Source organism: Amblyraja radiata, chromosome 21, assembly GCF_010909765.2.
Source record: "Amblyraja radiata isolate CabotCenter1 chromosome 21, sAmbRad1.1.pri, whole genome shotgun sequence".
NCBI classification, from domain to species: domain Eukaryota; kingdom Metazoa; phylum Chordata; class Chondrichthyes; order Rajiformes; family Rajidae; genus Amblyraja; species Amblyraja radiata.
This window is the reverse complement of record NC_045976.1, coordinates 29254635-29272443: the sequence shown is the minus strand read 5'-3', so window position 1 is coordinate 29272443 and position 17809 is coordinate 29254635. Positions and strand designations below refer to the sequence as shown.

The following is a 17809-nucleotide window of genomic DNA, read 5'->3' as shown; positions in this document are numbered from 1 at the left end:
AGAGTCCCAACAACCCCATCATTACTCACCACAACATGCAGCAGGTTACAGGCAGAGCGGAAACACGTGCTGCAGCCGGGCTGCCACCCCGACTCATGCTCATTGGCCGCGCGCGCGCGCTACAGAGGTCGGCGCAATATCCGCTATTGCAGCAAACATTTGCTGCAGTTGGAGAAGTGTTGGCGGGGTAGGAACAGGGGGAAGTCGTGAAGGAGGAGCGTACGGAGAAGGGGAGGGCGTGAAGGAGGAGCGTACGGAGAAGGAGAGGGCGTGTGGAGAAGGAGAGGGCGTGTGGAGAAGGAGAGGGCGTGTGGAGAGGGGGTTAAGGGCAGACGTGGGCGAGGATGGGGTTGACGGTGGGGAAAGAGTAAGGGAATGGGGTGGTTGAAGGAGAGGCGGGGGTGTTGATGGAGAGGAGGGGGTGTTGGGGAGGGGGGTTTAAGGAGAGGAGGATTTAAGGAGAGGAGGAGGGGCGGATGGCGTGGAGGAAAGGAAAGGTGGGGAGCAAAGGTTATAGAGGAGCTCCTCTATAATCTTTGGTGGGGAGAGGAAGTGCGGGGATTGGAAGGAATGGGGGGAGAGGAAGTATGGGAAGGGGCAGGAATGGGGCAAGAGAGTAGAGGGAAGGGAGAGAATGCAGGGGGAAGGGAGGGTGAAAGAGGAAGGGGTGGTGGAAGGGGGAACGGAAGGTGAAAGGTGAAGCAGTTTGCGAGAGTTAAATGTTTTGGAAGAACTGTTGTATCTGTTAGCAACAACAGTGAGGCAGATCACTATCAGGTTGAAATTAACAACTGTATTCATTGAGTCAAAGAGTTAAACAGCATAGAAACAGGCCCTTACCAACTCATCCATGACAACCAAGTTGTCTACTTGAGCTAGTTCCATTTGCTTGTGTTTGCTCCATATCCCTCTGCGCCTTTCTTATCTATGTACCTGTCCAAATTTTATGGTTGCCCACCTCTTTGCAGTGTGGATTTGCAAAGAAGGTCTGGAGAAGGGTGCAAAGGTCCTTGTCACGCACGGTTCATCCTGAACAGCTCGGGTACAGAGGATTCCCTGATACACAGGCTGTTCCCAGGGATATACCTGGAGACAGACTTCAAGTGCTGCTGGAAGACGAAGGTCTTCTCGATGAAAGATGCTTTGTGTTCTGCCTGAAACTTATGATCTCTTGGCACAGGGGGACGTCAGCCAGGGAATGTTGCCGACTGGCCCATTCCACACTGTTGGAGACATGTTGAGGGACGCACTGAAGCTTGGTGCAGCCGATGTGAGGGCTCTGGAGGAGGGTCAGTCTAGTGTCCTGCCACTGAACATTGAGGGGTCCCAGCACTGAGTCTTGGGGCACCCCACTAGCAACTGTTGCTGCTTGGGCCCCTTTTAAATCGTTCTCCTCTGGTAAATCTATGTCTACTTTAGGCACCCCTATCCTTGGATAAAGCTGACTTTGAACACCTGACTGTGTCTATACAGTTCTTTACATGTTTACATGTTCTTAACATGTTTACAACAGTGACCATCCTATTTATGCTGCTCATAATTTCATGTACCAACTCATTTTATATTTATCAATAACTTGTGCGCAATTAATGTTTGGGACTAAACAATATAAAATTCATTTTTCACGAACTCAAGGTTAACAGGAAGATAAAGCATGAATAAGTAAATCAGTATATCATAAAACTGAAGATGAATGTTTAAATTATTTAAAGTAAAATGGTTCATTATCTAATTGATGCTGAAAAAATTAAGGATTATGATGTTTAGAGAAAGATGAGGTTTGAGGGTATTTTTCCATCTTTGATAGACAAAATCCTGGAGTAACTCAACAGGACTGGCAGGCAGCATCCCTGGAGAGAAAGAATGGGTGACGTTTCGGGTCCAGACCCTTCTTCAGACCAAGAGTCTGGGAAGAGAGAAAGTAGAGATAAAAACATAGACATAGAAAATAGGTGCAGGAGTAGGCCAGTCGGCCCTTTGAGCCAGCACCGCCATTCAATATGATCATGGCTGATCATCCAACTCAGTACACAAGGGCCACATCTAACTCCCTCTTAAATATAGCCAATGAAATGGCCTCAACTACCTTCTGTGGCAGAGAGTTCCAGAGATTCACCACTCTCTGTGCGAAAATTTTTTTTCTCATCTCTGAGGAAGGATGAGGAAGGGTAAGGTGTGAAAACGACAGATCAAAGCAGATGATCACCAAAGAAATGTAGAATGGTTCATTGTTGGCTGAGGGGCAGGTGACAAGGCATACAAAGAGTAAAATTAATCAGGTGGACAGTGAAATCAGTGGGAGAATCAGGGTGATGGGGGTAGGGATGGAGAGAGAGGATTACTTGAAGTTAGAGACATTAATATTAATTCATACGGCTAGGGTGTAAGGTGCCCACTGGCATGCTTCCTACACACTTTGCATCTTTGATGCTGGCCTTTCATTGAGATGCTTTCCGTGCATGGCCTGTGACGTCGCTTGTGTATGGGTCAACCGCGTTTCCTTGCGCTCGAGCGCCTGGGAGTTGACGGTTGCGCCTGCGCGCGGCTCAGCGAGGACAATCCCGGCTGGAAAAATGAGTTCCAGGAAAGGTAAAAAAATGCAAATAGAAGGCTGTTCGCCACTCAGTTTACACACCAGACTCTCTTAAAACATACAGCCACGGATAACACACTGTACGATTGAGAGGGTTTTGTGTTTGAGATAAGGTTTTTTAGTTTCGGTTTTTTAATTTTTCTTCTATTATTTCTTGCCTTATCAGTCCTTGCCATTCAAGCTCGAAAGAGGAGGCCGAAAGGAAAGAAAGAAAAGGCTCATAAAAAGTGAGTGTATTAAAGAGTGGTGTGTATTTGTTCAATTGATGCTATTGCTCCTCCCCCTGCTGTTGCTGTATCTCGTATAATGCTGGCTTGGGCATAAAAAGGTTTTTTTTTACACTGGCTGATGGTGCAAAGCAGTGGTGTATTGTCGTGAAATTATTTAGTGTTTGTTTATGTATATGCACTATTACGTCCTTTGTATTGTTTAACGTTTACCTTCATGCTAAAGTTAATTTTGAGAAATATCAGCTTTTTCATTACCATTTTGTAGGACGTGTGCTTGGCTTAATTTGGTAGTACATTTAATTTGTGGTTTATAGTGCTTTCAAATATTTCTGAACAACATGCCAGCAAGTATAAATTCTCTGCAAAGTTGATGTGCATTCTTCTGTGTAGAATGGTATTTTCTTGAGGAATTAATTGATACTCCTGTGCAGTGTAGGCATGTGAGGCTTCTATAATATGCATGTAATGTCACTTTAGTAACAGTGCCTAATAGGCTTTTCTTTCCCAAAAGCATGATGGCTCTCGCTGCTAATTTGTATTGTATTGTGTGTTTTGGGTAATATTTGAATATCTGTTTGTTCCTGATCCATGAGTTTGTACTAAACTGAGGAGGGATTTCTTTATTACAGTATATTAAAGAGATTGGACTAATTCTTCGCTAACAGATGAGATTTTAATGCTGATCAGTTGCTTATTCTTTCAACTTTTCATCCATTCCGTACATTAGGCCAAGGATCATCAAGGAAGAGGGAATAGATGTCCTATCGGAGGTATAGAGTGTGATTGGTTTGTTTGCAACAAGCTGCTGCATCAATCTAGTGAAAGGACAGACATGCCACAGATGGTGTTTTACTTGTTTATGGTAACTTCTTCCTCATATACCTGGACTGATTTGTTTTTATCAACTGACAACACCAAAGAAGAAACACACTGGCCGTAAGTTGTACCTAAAATATTTGAACTAAACTGATGTCAACATCAACATTATTCTAGACAACTATATGGGTGATAATGAATCTTCTTGAAAAGGAAGCCATGGAGAAATAGCTAGGAATTGGAGCTGGTCGCAGAATACTGTGAGAAACTTGGCACAGTCATGGTGGGTCCAGTTGGCTCTTATAGAATCCTAAAATGATGATCAACTCCTTAGTCAATTCAATCTATAGCATTATAAAGATCTTTGGAGGGTTTATGAGTTCTAACTTTTGTTTATGAATTCTAAATTGCTAGAAATCCTAATAATTTTGGAAGTATGTAACTGCCATATCTTCAATGCTTAATTGTAGTCTTGTTTTCTAACACTTTGAGCAATTTCTTGTTAATTGGTTCATATCTTGTATGGAAATGTTCTTGAATGATGTTCCATGCTCATAATTAATAGAGAAATAATATAGGGTGCAGGAGCTGAAGGTCTGCTCACTGAAAGCGTTTGTAGATTTTTTTCATAAGCAATGGTACCGGAAGCATACTAACACAATATCAACCAGCCATGTGATATTTTTTAAAAAATGCAAAATATGCAACAGCGCAATTGGAATATCTCTTAATAAGCAAATTGATGCAAAACAAAGCTTGCTTCAAATAATGCATTTCATATTGTAGTGTGGTTAGTGTTGTAAGAAAAACAATTGAGTCACAACAGGCCCACAATATGTCAAGACCCAAAATAATCTATATTTTATATTACTTTTCCTTCCCACTTTTAGACCAATATCAGAAGGTGCTCTGCAGGACAGAATTTTGAGAATATTTAGACAGTTCAGTTGTGTTGAGAGACCATGCCGTACAGGAAGTAGTGTGTAAAAAGCTGGCTCTCACTAGGTCTCTAGCATTTCCTTTTTAGTGATCTACGTATAAAAAGAGCAATCTGACTGATGGGTATTCTTTATTAACATTGTTCTTCTGCAGCCATGGATACAAATATGATGTCTGCAATTCTGTATTGCAGTTGATTTACATATTAAACATAATGTACTTATTGGCAGCAGCCTAATATTAATGTGAAGAATAAAGATTGAGACTTTTTTAACGAGTCCTGGTTTTACTTTTGCACCAAATTGTTTACGTATCAAACTTAGCTTGATTTTTGGACTATAATTGCACTCTTTTGACCAATAGTCAGTTCTGGATGACATGTAATTTCTAGTAAGCACGTCCAGCTGTTAGTGACTAAACTCCAAATGATTGTTAACAAACAGCAGATGTGAATTGGATAATAATAATAATAATAATAATAATAATAATAATAATAATATCTTTTATTGTCATTGCACATCAGTGCAACGAGATTTAGTATGCAGCTTCCAACCGATGTCAAAAAAGTAAAATAAATAAATAAACTGTGCGACGTGAGCATCTGAGGGAGACAGTCCAGGGGGGATGGGGGGCACTCAGCAGGGCCGGTTCAGAGCCGCTATAGCTCTAGGAATAAAGCTGTTTCTGAGTCTGGAGGTTTGGGCGTAGAAGGCCTTGTAACGTCTGCCGGAGGGAAGTAGTTCGAACAGTCCGTTACAAGGGTGTGAGGAGTCTTTATGGATGCTGACGGCCTTCCTGAGGCACCGTGTGTGGTAGATGCCCTCCAAGGCTGGTAGCTGTGTCCCAATAATCCTCTGCGCTCAGTGAACGATGCGCTGAAGAGCTCTCCTCTCCGCCTCCGTGCAGCTGAGATGCCACACAGAGATGCCATACGTTAATATGCTCTCTGTGGTGCAGCGGTAGAAGGTTGTCAGCAGCTGTTGGGGCAGACCAGTCTTTTTTAATGTCCTCAGGAAGAACAGTCGTTGCTGTGCCTTCTTGACCAGCGCAGCGGTGTTGGTTTACCATATGAGGTCCTCTGAAATGTGAGTGCCCAGAAACTTAAAGCTGGACATTCTCTCCACACTTTCCCCGTAAATGGAGATTGGGGCGTATTCTCCATTATGGGACCTCCTGAAGTCAATAATCAGCTCCTTGGTCTTGGAGGTGTTTAGTGACAAGTTGTTACTTGCGTACCAGTCCGCCAGGTTCTGCACCTCAGCTCTGTATTTTGTTTCATCACCGTTGGTGATCAGCCCAATCACTGTTGTGTCGTCTGCAAACTTCACGATGGTGTTGGTGTCGAATGCAGGAACATAGTCGTGAGTGAAGAGGGAGTAGAGCATGGGGCTTAGTACACAGCTCTGTGGTGTGCCGGTGCTCATGGTGATAGTGGAGGACAGGTGCGGGCCCAGTCTCACTACCTGCGGTCGCTCCGTCAGAAAGTTCAGGATCTAATCGCATATCGGCGAGCTGAGGTCTAGCTGGTGGAGTTTGGTGGTGAGCTTGGTGGGGATGACCGTATTGAATGCAGAGCTATAGTCAATGAAGAGCATCCTCACGTACGTGCCCTGTCTGTCCAGGTGAGTCATGACAGTGCGAAGAGCCAGAGAGATGGCATCCTCTGTCGATCTATTTGCCCTGTATGCAAATTGATGAGAGTCCAGTGAGGCAGGGATGCTGGATTTGATGTGGGAGAGGACCAGCCTTTGAAGGACTTCATTGGGATTGGAGTTAGGGCAACCGGGCGGTAGTCGTTCAGGTTGGTGACTTTAGACTTTTTCGGCAACGGCACTATGGTGGCTGTTTTCAGGCACTTGGGGACCGTTGCCAGAGATAGAGACAGATTAAAGATTCTCGTGAATACCTCCGCCAGCTGTACAGCACAGTCCTTTAGTACCCTTCCCTGGACTCCATCCGGACCTGCAGCCTTGCGTTGATTGATCCTACGCAGATCGCACTGTACCTACTGAGTGCTCAGTGTTAAGGCCTGTCCCTCCGCCATGGCCGGGGTTATTCCACTCCTGGTGGTTTTGCCAGTTTCGAAGCGGGCAAAGAAGGTGTTTAGTTCGTTGGCCAGTGTGATATCACCGTGGGGGCAGGCGGGAATCAATGGGGAATGAATGGCGGGAATGGCAGTTTAGTAACATGGTTTACTGATCTCAGGACAGGTTCTACTAAACAGCTATTTATATTTGTGTGTGTGTGTGGGAGGGAGAGGGGAGATTGTTAAGGTGAAATTTGAATGACTAATTTTAGTGAGCATTATAATAAATATTGGAACTAAAGACTTTTTTTATCCACCGCAAAGCTTTAGAGGAGCATGGTAAGGATATAGCTTAATTTAGGAAACCCTTTTGAGACTGGAAATTTTTATATATTCCAATACATTAGAAAGATGAGAGAATGAAATACAGGAATTATATATCAGCTCTGTTAAATGATCATCGATCTGACGCTTTCCATCGATACCATCTGATTTGAATGCTTCCATCATTTTCTTATTTATTTCAGAATTCTCGTGACTGCAGTATTTTGCTTTTGTATTATAGAACTGTTGGTCTTTTTGGAGAAGTTATAATTTATAAGGACCATGTGACGGAGTACTTGGAGAAATATTTGCTGATGTGTGAGAGAGAGGCAACGTGTATTTATAATAATAACGTTCAAGTTAAATTAGAAATAAATAGTGGTACCAGAGGAACACCAATAGGTATGGTTTGTATGTACTTGGAGGGGACTTCATTAAATTTAACTAACTATGTTAGTGAAGTGTTTAAGGAGTTGAAGGCAAAGAATAAGAATGATATTCATATACTTGTAAGAAGGAAGTCAGGAGTGATACTACTTAAGCTACTGGAGAGCGATCTGTTTCTTGCTCTATTATAGACTATATATTGTCTTTTTCAGTGAATAAATATTTATCCAGGTTTGCTAATCACATTGGTATATTAAGTACCCATGTGAGTGCATAAAGAGCAAAAAATTGGAAGTAGATCATTGCGTTTTGCACCAAAATATCAAGTATTATTTGAATTGTAAAATTGGATCTTGTTGATTGGGTAAGCTAATATTGTTTTTCAACTACTTGTAATTATCTTGATATCTAACTTGTACATTTCAATGTTCCTTGATGAAGATGAGAGGGGGAGGGAGGTGTTCGCACAAGTTACCTAAAATTCAAAAATTCAACGTTCATACCACTGGGTTACAAGCTACCCAAGTGGAAATTGTTCCTCCAATTTGTATGTGGCCTCATTCTATCAATGGAGGATGCTTAAGACAGATAGGTCAATATGGGAAGGGGAGTTTAAGTGGTTAGCAACCAGGAGATCCAGTTGGCCTTGGCGTACAGAACGCAAGTGAGCAGAATGGTCGCCAAGTCTATGCTATGTCTAGCTGATGTACAGGAGCCAATATTGGGAACACTGGATAGAAACATAGAAAATAGGTGCAGGAGTAGGCCATTCGGCCCTTCGAGCCTGCACCGCCATTCAATATGATCATGGCTGATCATCCAACTCAGTATCCCATCCCTGCCCTTCTCTCCATACCCCCTGATCCCTTTAGCCACAAGGGCCACATCTAACTCCCTCTTAAATATAGCCAATGAGCTGGCCTCAACTACCTTCTGTGGCAGAGAATTCAACAGATTCACCGTGTAAAAAATGATTTTCTCATCTCGGTCCTAAAAGACTTCCCTCTTATCCTTAAACTGTGACCCCTAGTTCTGGACTTCCCCAACATCGGGAATAATCTTCCTGCATCTAGCCTGTCCAACCACTCAAGAATTTTGTAAGTTGCTATAAGATTCCCCCTCAATCTTCTGAATTCTAGCGTGTACAAGCTGAGTCTATCCAGTCTTTCTACATATGAAAGTCCTGCCATCCCAGGAATCAGTCTGGTGAACCTTCTCTGTACTCCCTCTATGGCAAGAATGTCTTTCCTCAGATTGGGAGACCAAAACTGTACGCAATACTCCAGGTGTGGTCTCACCAAGACCCTGTACAACGGCAGTAGAACCTCCCTGCTCTTATACTCAAATCCTTTTGCTATGAATGCTAACATACCATTTGCTTTCTTCACTGCCTGCTACACCTGCATTCCTACTTTCAATGACTGGTGTACCATGACACCCAGGTCTCGTTGCATCTCCCCTTTTCCTAATCGGCCACCATTCAGATAATAGTCTACTTTCCTGTTTTTGCCACCAAAGTGGATAACCTCACATTTATCCACATTATACTGCATCTGCCATGCATTTGCCCACTCACCCAACCTACCCAAGTCACCTTGCAGCCTCCTAGCATTCTCCTCACAGCTAACACTGCCCCCCAGCTTCGTGTCATCCGCAAACTTGGAGATGTTGCATTCAATTCCCTCATCCAGATCATTAATATATATTGTAAATAGCTGGGATCCCAGCACTGAGCCTTGCGGTACCCCACTAGTCACTGCCTGCCATTCTGAAAAGGACCTGTTTACTCCTACTCTTTGCTTCCTGTCTGCCAGCCAGTTCTCTATCCACATCAATACTGAACCCCCAATACCGTGTGCTTTAAGTTTGTATACTAATCTCTTATGTGGGACCTTGTCGAAAGCCTTCTGAAAGTCCAGATACAACAAATCCACTGGTTCTCCCTTATCCACTCTACTAGTTACATCAGTTAGATGTAGTAGATGAGGTTAGAGGAGGTGCATGTGAACCTCTGTCTCACCTGCAAAGGCTGTTGGGATTTCTGGATGGAGTCGAGGGAGGAGGCATGTGGATAGGTGCATGGGGAAGCACCAGTGGAGGGGGAGGTTTGGGTGGGAAGGAATGAGTGAACCAAGGAGTGAATAATGAACGGTCTCTACAGAGAGGGTGGAGATGTGATTAGTGGTGGAATCATATTGGAAGTGACCTAAATGTCGGAGGAGAAAGAAAGCACATCAGCGCCTCTACTTCCTGAGAAGATTAAGGAGAGTCGGTATGTCAAGGAGGACTCTCTCTAATTTCTACAGGTGCACAGTAGAGAGCATGCTGACTGTTGCATCATGGCTTGGTTCGGAAACTTGAGCACCCTGGAGCGGAAAAGACTACATAAAGTAGTAAACACTGCCCAGTCCATCATCGGCTCTGACCACCCTTCCATCGAGGGGATCTATCACAGTCGCTGCTTCAAAAAGGCTGGCAGTATCATCAAGGACCCACACCATCTGGGCCATACACTCATCTCCCCACTACCTTCAGGTAGAAGGTACAGGAGCCTGAAGACTGCAACGATCAGGTACAGGAATAGCTATTTCCCCACAGCCATCAGGCTATTAAACTCGGCTCAGACAAAACTCTGAACATTAATAGCGAATAATCTGTTTATTTGCACTTTATCAGTTTATTTATTCATGTATGTATATATTTATACAATGGTATATGGACATACTGATCTGTTCTGTATTCGTGCCTACTATGTTCTGGTGTGCTAAAGCAAAGCAAGAATTTCATTGTCCTATCAGGGACTCATGACAATAAACTCTCTTGCACTTGAACTCTTGAACTTGCATGCATCTTTGGAGCGAGAGACAGCAAGGGCAGAACTCCGGGACACAGATGAGATACGGGTGAGGGATCCATCTGGGGGGAAACCACGTTCATTAAGGAATGAGGACATATCGGATGTCCTCGTATAGAAAGTTTCATCTTGGGAGCAGATGTGGCGGAGATGATAAACTAAACTGAACTGATAAACTAAAGAGTAGGGATTAGCGTCTTTGCATGAGGCAGGGTGGGAGGAAGTGTAGTCAAGATAATTGTGGGAGTCGGTAGGTTTGTAGTAGACATCCAAGATGTCTTCATCCTTTAGTATCTCACCCAACCTCCCTCTCCCTGCTTCCTCCCCTCTTCCTCTACTAAAAATCCGTTAACCAGTTCCACAGTTCGCAATGATGTATCCCTCTTTGGCTCACTCCCTTTCAAGTCAACAATCGGCCTATCGAGGAACACTTTGCCTGGGGTCATCTATCAGCCCCAATTTGTCCTGTTCTTTCTTCTCCTTCAGTCGTGTCCACACACCCCCCCCCCCCCCCCCCCCCCCCCCCCCACCTTCACTACAATCACTTTGAAGAAGGGTGCTGACCCAAAATGTCACCTATCCATTTGCTCCAGAGATTACTCTCCATTTTTCTCCATTGAGTTACTCCAGCATTTGGTGTCTATTCAGTTTAGTTTATCAGTTTAGTTTATTGTCACATGTACTGAGGTACAGTGAAAAGCTTCTGCATGCTATCCAGTCAGCGGAAAGACAATACATGATTACAATCGAGCCATTTACTGTCTATAGATAGATACATAATAAGGGGATAACATTTTGTGCAAGACAAAGCCTGCAAGGTAATGCCAGCATTCTTCAGAGGTGCTGCCTGTTCTGGCACGGTTTGGTCAGTCAATTGATTTCCCTCCAATACTCTGACTCATTGTTAACCATAATTTGTCCAATAACAGTGGTGTCGTTGGCGAATTTGAAGATGGAGTTGGAAATGTGTCTGGCTACACAGTCATGGATAGAGAGTGAGTAGAGGGCTAAGCACACAGCCTTGAGGTGCTCCCATGCTGATTGTTATCAAGGGGGAAATGTTGCAGCCTATTTGTACTGATTGTGGTCGATTGATGAGGAAGTCGAGGATCCAGTTGCTGAGGGATGTGCAGAGACCCAGTTCCATGAGCTTGATGACCAATTTGGAGGGGAAGATGGTGCTGAACTCTGAGCTGCAGTGTCCAGTGGAGAGCCAGCAAGATCGCATCCTCTGTTGACCTGTTGTGGCGGTAGGCAAATTGTAGTGGGTCTAGTTCTTAATGAGATAGGAGTTGCTATGCACCATAACCAACCTCTCTGTATCACCCCCGTAGATGTTAGTGCCACCCGTCAGTAGTCATTGAGACATGTAACCTTCTTAGGCACTGGTTTTATTGCCCTTTTAAAGCATTTGGGAACCTCAGACGTTAGTAATGACAGGTTGTAGATGTCTCCAAAAACTCCAGCTAGTTGGTCTGCATGGGTTTTAAGAACGCGACCAGGTGTGGTACTCACAGCTGGGGGTGAGCTCTTCAGTCGCTATATACAGGCAGAAGGAGCTCAGCCAAGTGATTGTATTTCCCAAAGTGAGGGTAAGGTATGGAGTAGCAGGCATCTCTGATGGGAGTGATTTCTTCAGGCTGGCTTTGTTAAGTCCAAGGCAATGATGGGAAAGGCATCGGTGTATGCTAGCTGGTGTTTGCTTACCATGGTGTACAGTTCCTCCAGTGCTAAATGAACATCTGACTGGGGAGATTTTCATAAGCAATATGTGGATGGCCCCACTTGAGAGGAAATGAGGCAGGGCAGCGACTGAAGTGTCAGTAGGCCTTTGGACCAGTGACCATAATTCTATAATTTTTATAATAATTGTGGAAATTAATGAGACTGGTCCACAAATTAAAATTCTATATTGAGGCAAGGCTAATTTTGTAGGAAATAGACACTGGTTGTTGGAAGAGGCTGTTTGCCAGTACATCCAGCATGTGGGAAGCTTTTAAAAGTGAGTTAGGTAGAGTTCAGGGTCAGGATGTTAGACTTCAGGGCAGGTTTGGTAGGATTAGAGAAGTGTGGTTGATGAGCGCTATAGAGGCACTGGTCAGGAAAAAGGAGGCCTATGTCAGATATAGGCAGCAGGGTTGAAGTGAATTGCTTGAAGTGTGAGATTTAGGAGAATATGAGGGGAAATGAGGAAGGCAAAAATATGATATTAAATAACTCTGGCAGATAAGGTAAAGGAGAATCTTAAGAGTTTCAATAAGTATATTTAGAACAAAACGGTAACTAGGAAAATAATAGGTCTGCGTAAGGATTAGGTTTTTTATTGTCACGTATGCTGAGATTCCCTGAACAGCTTTGATTTGTATGCTATCCATTCGGATCAGATAATACTATACCTGAATACAATCAAGTTGAACTTGAATATAATCTGTAGAGCCAAGGGGAAGATACAGTGCAGAATATAGTTCTCAGCATTTTAGTGCATCAGTTCCATAGTAAAACTCCAATGTCTGCAATTCCATTGGAAGTTGATGGAAGTATGGTTCAGATGAGTGATAACTGAAGGGAAAAGGCTGTTCCTGAGTCTGGCGGTGCATGCTTTCAAACTTCTGTACCTTCTGCTGGATGGGAGCAGGGAGAAAGGATGACCAGGATAGAACACGTCTTTGATAATGTTAGCTGCTTTTCTGAGGCAGCGTGAAGTGCAGATGGAGTCAATGGTGGGAAGTTTGGTCTGTGTGATGTACTGGGATACATCTGTAACATGTCCCTCGGTTCTCTAAAGATAGACACAAAATGCTGGAGTAACTCAGCAGACAGGCAGGCAGTTCTCTAAGGTAGGTGGGCAAGTATCAAATTGGTTGTCCATGTGTGGAGCCACAAGAAATGGGTGAGGTATTAAATTAATATTTCTCATCTGCATTTACTGTCGAGAGAGTCATGGAGCTGAGGAATTAAGGGAATTGAATAATTATGTTTTGGAATGTGCCTGCATTACAAAAGAAGAGGTGTTGGCAGTCTTAAAGTGTATGAAGGTGGATAAATCCCCGGGGCCTGATCAAATGTATTCTTGGACATTGTGGGAAGCTAAGAAATTGCTGGAGATCTGGCAGAGTTTTGCATCATCCACAAGTGAGATTCTGAAGGACTGGAGGTTGGTCAATGTTGTGCCAAAATGCATGAGGCAAAACATGTAATATGGTGAGTTTAAATTTGATTGACACAGTACCCTAACTTTGAGATTTCTGATTATTACCAAAAAATCCTTTAGATCATTAGTTGATTAAAAATAATGAAAGTGTGGCTCGAGTTTCCTGCATGATTTTTATTAATTTAACCAATGGTGGATTATTATATAGTCAGTTGCATTTAAATCTATATTTAAGATGAACTTCAGTTATCTGGAATGTCAAAGAAATGAGCAAAATTGCATTTGAAGACTATAGTAGAATATTAGCTATAGGAGCAGAAGGCACCCATTTGGACCCTCAAACTTGCTCTGCCATTTTATGAAATGGTGGCAGATCTCATCTTACCTTTTCTTGGAAACCCTTGACAATAGATACGTCAGATGTAATCCATGTTTTTTACAGGGCAATACAATGGCTCATCTGCGAACTTTCAAATAGAATAGGAGCCTGTAAAATGAATTCCTTAAGAGAAACAAAAAAGCAGCTTCTTCCCAACAACCATAAGACTCTGGTACACTAACTACAGCTATGATCTTCTCTGGATTGTTTTTGATTGCACTATGGACTTTGCGTGGTTTTTCACTGTTATGGCTACCTAGCATTACTGTTATTAATTTATTGTGTTATTGATTATTATCTATTTATTTGTGTGTTATGGTGTTAATGGACTTGTTAAAATGCAGCAAGTAAGTATTTCATTGTTTTGTTGCCGAGGCATAAAACAATTAAGACAGTCTGAAGAAGCGTCTTGTCCCGAAACATCACCCTTTCCTTCTCTCCAAAGATGCTGCCTGTCCTGCTGAGTTACTCCAGCTTTTTGTGTCTATCTTCAGTTTAAACAGCATCTGCAGTTCCTTCTTACATATAAGACAATTAAACTCTCTTGACTCTTGAGTAATATGTAGGACCATTTTTGAAGGGAAACTTGAGTCGCCCAATTAGAAATGTGTGATTTGAAATTTTTTTTAGCATGATGAAAACCCGTTACTTGCAATATATTTATAGATTTGCAGAGACATTTACTCAGGAAATTAATTTGCTAATATTGCCTTATCACACATAGTAGAGTGAATATAGGTTGTGTATTTATTTTGTGACCAACTGCATTGGGTGCTTTGGAATTGTTTTTTAGACAAATTAGTGCTAGTTAATTTGTGTCTTCGCCAAGAACAAGATAAAGATTTTTTTTTTAACAAAGCAGTTTGCATGCAAAAATTATTTAAATATGCAGACTATATATATATATTTTTTTAAAGAGCAAATCATCTGGCCCTTTTAGCCCTGGTTCACCATTCATCATGATTAAAATATCCTTTTATTGTTTAAGAATTTCAATAGAAATGATTGGGAGAGTCATCAAACCTAGAGAAAGAGCCACAGTGAGATAATAAAGAATAATGAGCAAAGGCACTATAATTTGAAAATACGTTGGTGGTTCTTATGAAATGTTTAATGTCAAATGTTGTGACAATGTCAAATATACTGTTATCTTGGTGATAGTAATTGACTGCATTGTATTCTCTACGTGAGATCCGTCCCGTTGTCGGCGTTAGAAGTAGCTTTTTATTTTACTCCAGCGATTAAATTGTCCCGTGATTTATTTTAAAAAACTTCCGAGAACAGAAGTCGGAACGATTTTCTGCATCAGGTAGCAGGCCGAGAAAATATATCTCGGACAGGCAGGAGAAAACGGCATTTTATTCACGCCCCCTCCTTCAAAGGCGCCAATGTCGCGCACACGGCCAGTGGCAGAACTGCAGCGCTGCTGAAGGTAAGTATTGTAACATACCTACTGTAAATTCTACATGGTGAAACCAAAATGTATGAAAATGGCCTTTAATAAATTCTGACAATGTGCACTTTAACCACATGTGATTTTTTTTTTTTTTCTATTACAAATCTCAAATTGTGGAGTACAGAGGCAAATAAATAATGATGGGTCTTTGTCCCAAACATTATGGAGGGCGCTGTATCTCAAGGTATAATGGATATAGGAATATACTTAAGAAGGAATTTAGGAGGACAAACTAGGGACTAGAATCATCCATAACCTAGCATTAACAATTTGGATGAGAATGTCGGTGGCATCTGTAATAATTTTGTGAACGACACTAAAAATGATGGCATGGTGGATATTGAGGAAGATTGTATAAGGTTACAACAGGATCTGATCAACTGGGGAGGTGGTCCAAATAGCAGATGTAATTTAACTTAAGAAATGTGCAATGTCATGCATTTTTGGCTCCTGGGGAGTGAGGTTGATCAGAGAGACCTGGTGGTAGGAGTAGTAGATGTGCAAGGTGATTAAGTACGCAAAGAATGTATAACCAGGGAGGTCATTGCTGTAAATGTATAAAGTACAATTAGTTAGGTATTACATCATTGTAAGAAAATGATGGGCGCAGAAGAGATTGACAAGACTCTTTTGATGGCTGGAGAGTTTTAGTTCCAGGAGAAACTAACCATTAGGAGAAACCTTTTCTTCAGGAGAAACCTCCAGTGCTATTCTTGAAACTGTAAATGGTGAAATTTAAGTACACATTGACTCGATTAGTAAAAACATATAGCCAATCTCGTCCATAGCCACAATGTTTTCATTGACAATAACATTATCTTTTAAATGTACATATTATAACAAAGATGGTAACCATTTTGCATAGGAAGTTTTCACAAATAACTGGTTTAAAAAAAAAAGAAAAGTCTCTCAATGTGTACATTATTGGCGAGGCCAGCATTTGTTGTCCATCCCGAATAGCCCTCGAAAAATTGATGGCTTGAAGTGCTCCTGTTCCTGTACAGGCACTCTCAGTACTTTGGTAGGAAGTTCGAGGAATTCAGCTGTGATGATGGAATGGAAATATTTCCAAGACTAGCCGATGTATGATATAGAGAGGAGCTTATAGATGATGGTGTTCACATCTAGTTACTGCCTTTTCCCTTTTCAGGTGTTGGGTGTTTGCCCAAGAAGCTTTAAAAAGATGCTGCAGTATATCATTTATATGGTACACTGCTGAAAGTAAAGAATAATTAGGATAATTAGCAAGGTATTAACGAACAATATTGCCTTGTTATAGTTGGGCCTGAATTGCTCGAGTGCTTTTGGAGGTGGACAGATTCGGGGAGAGGAAAAGTATTCCAGACTCTTGTGTTTAGACATAGTGGAAAGTAAGAGTCAGAAGACTGACTCATAGGAGTATACACAGCCTCCGAACTATTCTTGCAGCTATATTGTCAATATAGCTGGTCGTTAATTTTCTACTCCGTTGAAGTTGCTGTCAGGGAATTTGATGAAGGTAGTTTGTGAATAGAAATACAAAATTGCTGGAGAAACTCAGCGGGTACAGCAACATCTATGGAGCGAAGGAAATGGGCAATGTTTCGGGCCGAAACCCTGAAGAAGGTTTTCGATTTTCCAGCATCTGCAGTTCCTTCTTGAACATTGTGAATAGGAATGCTTAGTTATCTGAGGTTTGTACCTAGTATGCATTTAGAAACCTTGTTACCATTGAGGCCTTGCTGTTCTTCACTGGATACCTCCTAAGTGAATGATGGGATCAATTAATTTGGTCCTCCAGATCTGAATATTGAATGAGTGACCTGTGAATTGAATCCAGTTACATTTGCCTCTTTATTCCAGTCTTTGACTAATTTCCTATTAATGTCCAAGCCTTTTGAAGCTATTTGTTTGAAGCTTTTATATTGGAATTTTTTTGATGCAACTCTATTTATGATTCACCAGTCTATTGACATTTGGTACCCTTTAACAGTCATGATGTCAGTACTATTTTTAAATTTCTAATGCATACTTGGTAATCCGGATCTGTTCTATTAATGAGAACCCTTGTCATTTATTGCAGTTGCGGTTAATTTTTCTATATTCAATATAAAGTAGAAAAATAATTTAAAATTTGCTCACATGTAAAATTAGTTTTAGTGCAGTAAAGTGGAGTAAGCACTTTCTTTCCAGATTTATCCATGTGACAAAAAATACTGGCAAATATTGACATATTTCTGACTTGCAAATACTGGCAGATCTTGATTTTGTTGCTAACCCAGCTTAATTTTATTCCATAAATTATTTTTTAAATGTTTTTTAAAGGACATTTTAGATCCATGGCATTCTATGTATGCTTTATTTTGTGTCAGACTATTATTTATTATTGTGACTAGATTAGGAAATTAATATAATTGGTGTCGCCATACACAAGAGATAAGTACCTTTTGGTAAAGGAAGGGAATTTTGGTAGATTTCTCTTGGGCTTCAGATTACTGTTGCTTCCCGTCTGGTTGTTTGTAATTATTTTAACACGTGTTTGATATTTTGGAGATCTACTTTAGAATTCTTGACAGCGAGTAAAATGGACACCAAGCAAAAATCATGTGTAAATTTTCTGTCCCGAAATTATGGCATATTTTTTATTTGGAGAAAATTGCCTTTACAATAAAATT

The 17809-nt window shown here is 41.6% G+C and overlaps 2 protein-coding genes across 13 annotated transcripts in view; one reads left to right on the top strand and one right to left on the bottom strand.

The window, feature by feature from the left end:
• The window catches only part of pus7 (pseudouridine synthase 7), a 44635-nt gene extending 44454 nt beyond the window's left edge, over positions 1-181 (bottom strand). For 4 of the 8 annotated variants that reach the window (XM_033039904.1, XM_033039906.1, XM_033039911.1 and 1 more), the window contains exon 1: positions 30-181. In XM_033039904.1, coding sequence (XP_032895795.1) covers positions 30-103 — 74 coding nt within the window. In that variant the 5' untranslated portion in view covers positions 104-181. The remainder of the gene's footprint in view (positions 1-29) is intronic. The other 4 variants (XM_033039908.1, XM_033039909.1, XM_033039907.1 and 1 more) reach the window with 3 other exon arrangements.
• A 2237-nt stretch (positions 182-2418) lies between these two features.
• srpk2 (SRSF protein kinase 2) overlaps positions 2419-17809 on the top strand; it is a 144871-nt gene continuing 129480 nt past the window's right edge. The window contains exons 1-2 of one of the 5 annotated variants that reach the window (XM_033039899.1): positions 2419-2589; positions 2760-2820. In XM_033039899.1, coding sequence (XP_032895790.1) covers positions 2460-2589; positions 2760-2820 — 191 coding nt within the window. In that variant the 5' untranslated portion in view covers positions 2419-2459. The remainder of the gene's footprint in view (positions 2590-2759; positions 2821-17809) is intronic. The other 4 variants (XM_033039901.1, XM_033039898.1, XM_033039902.1 and 1 more) reach the window with 4 other exon arrangements.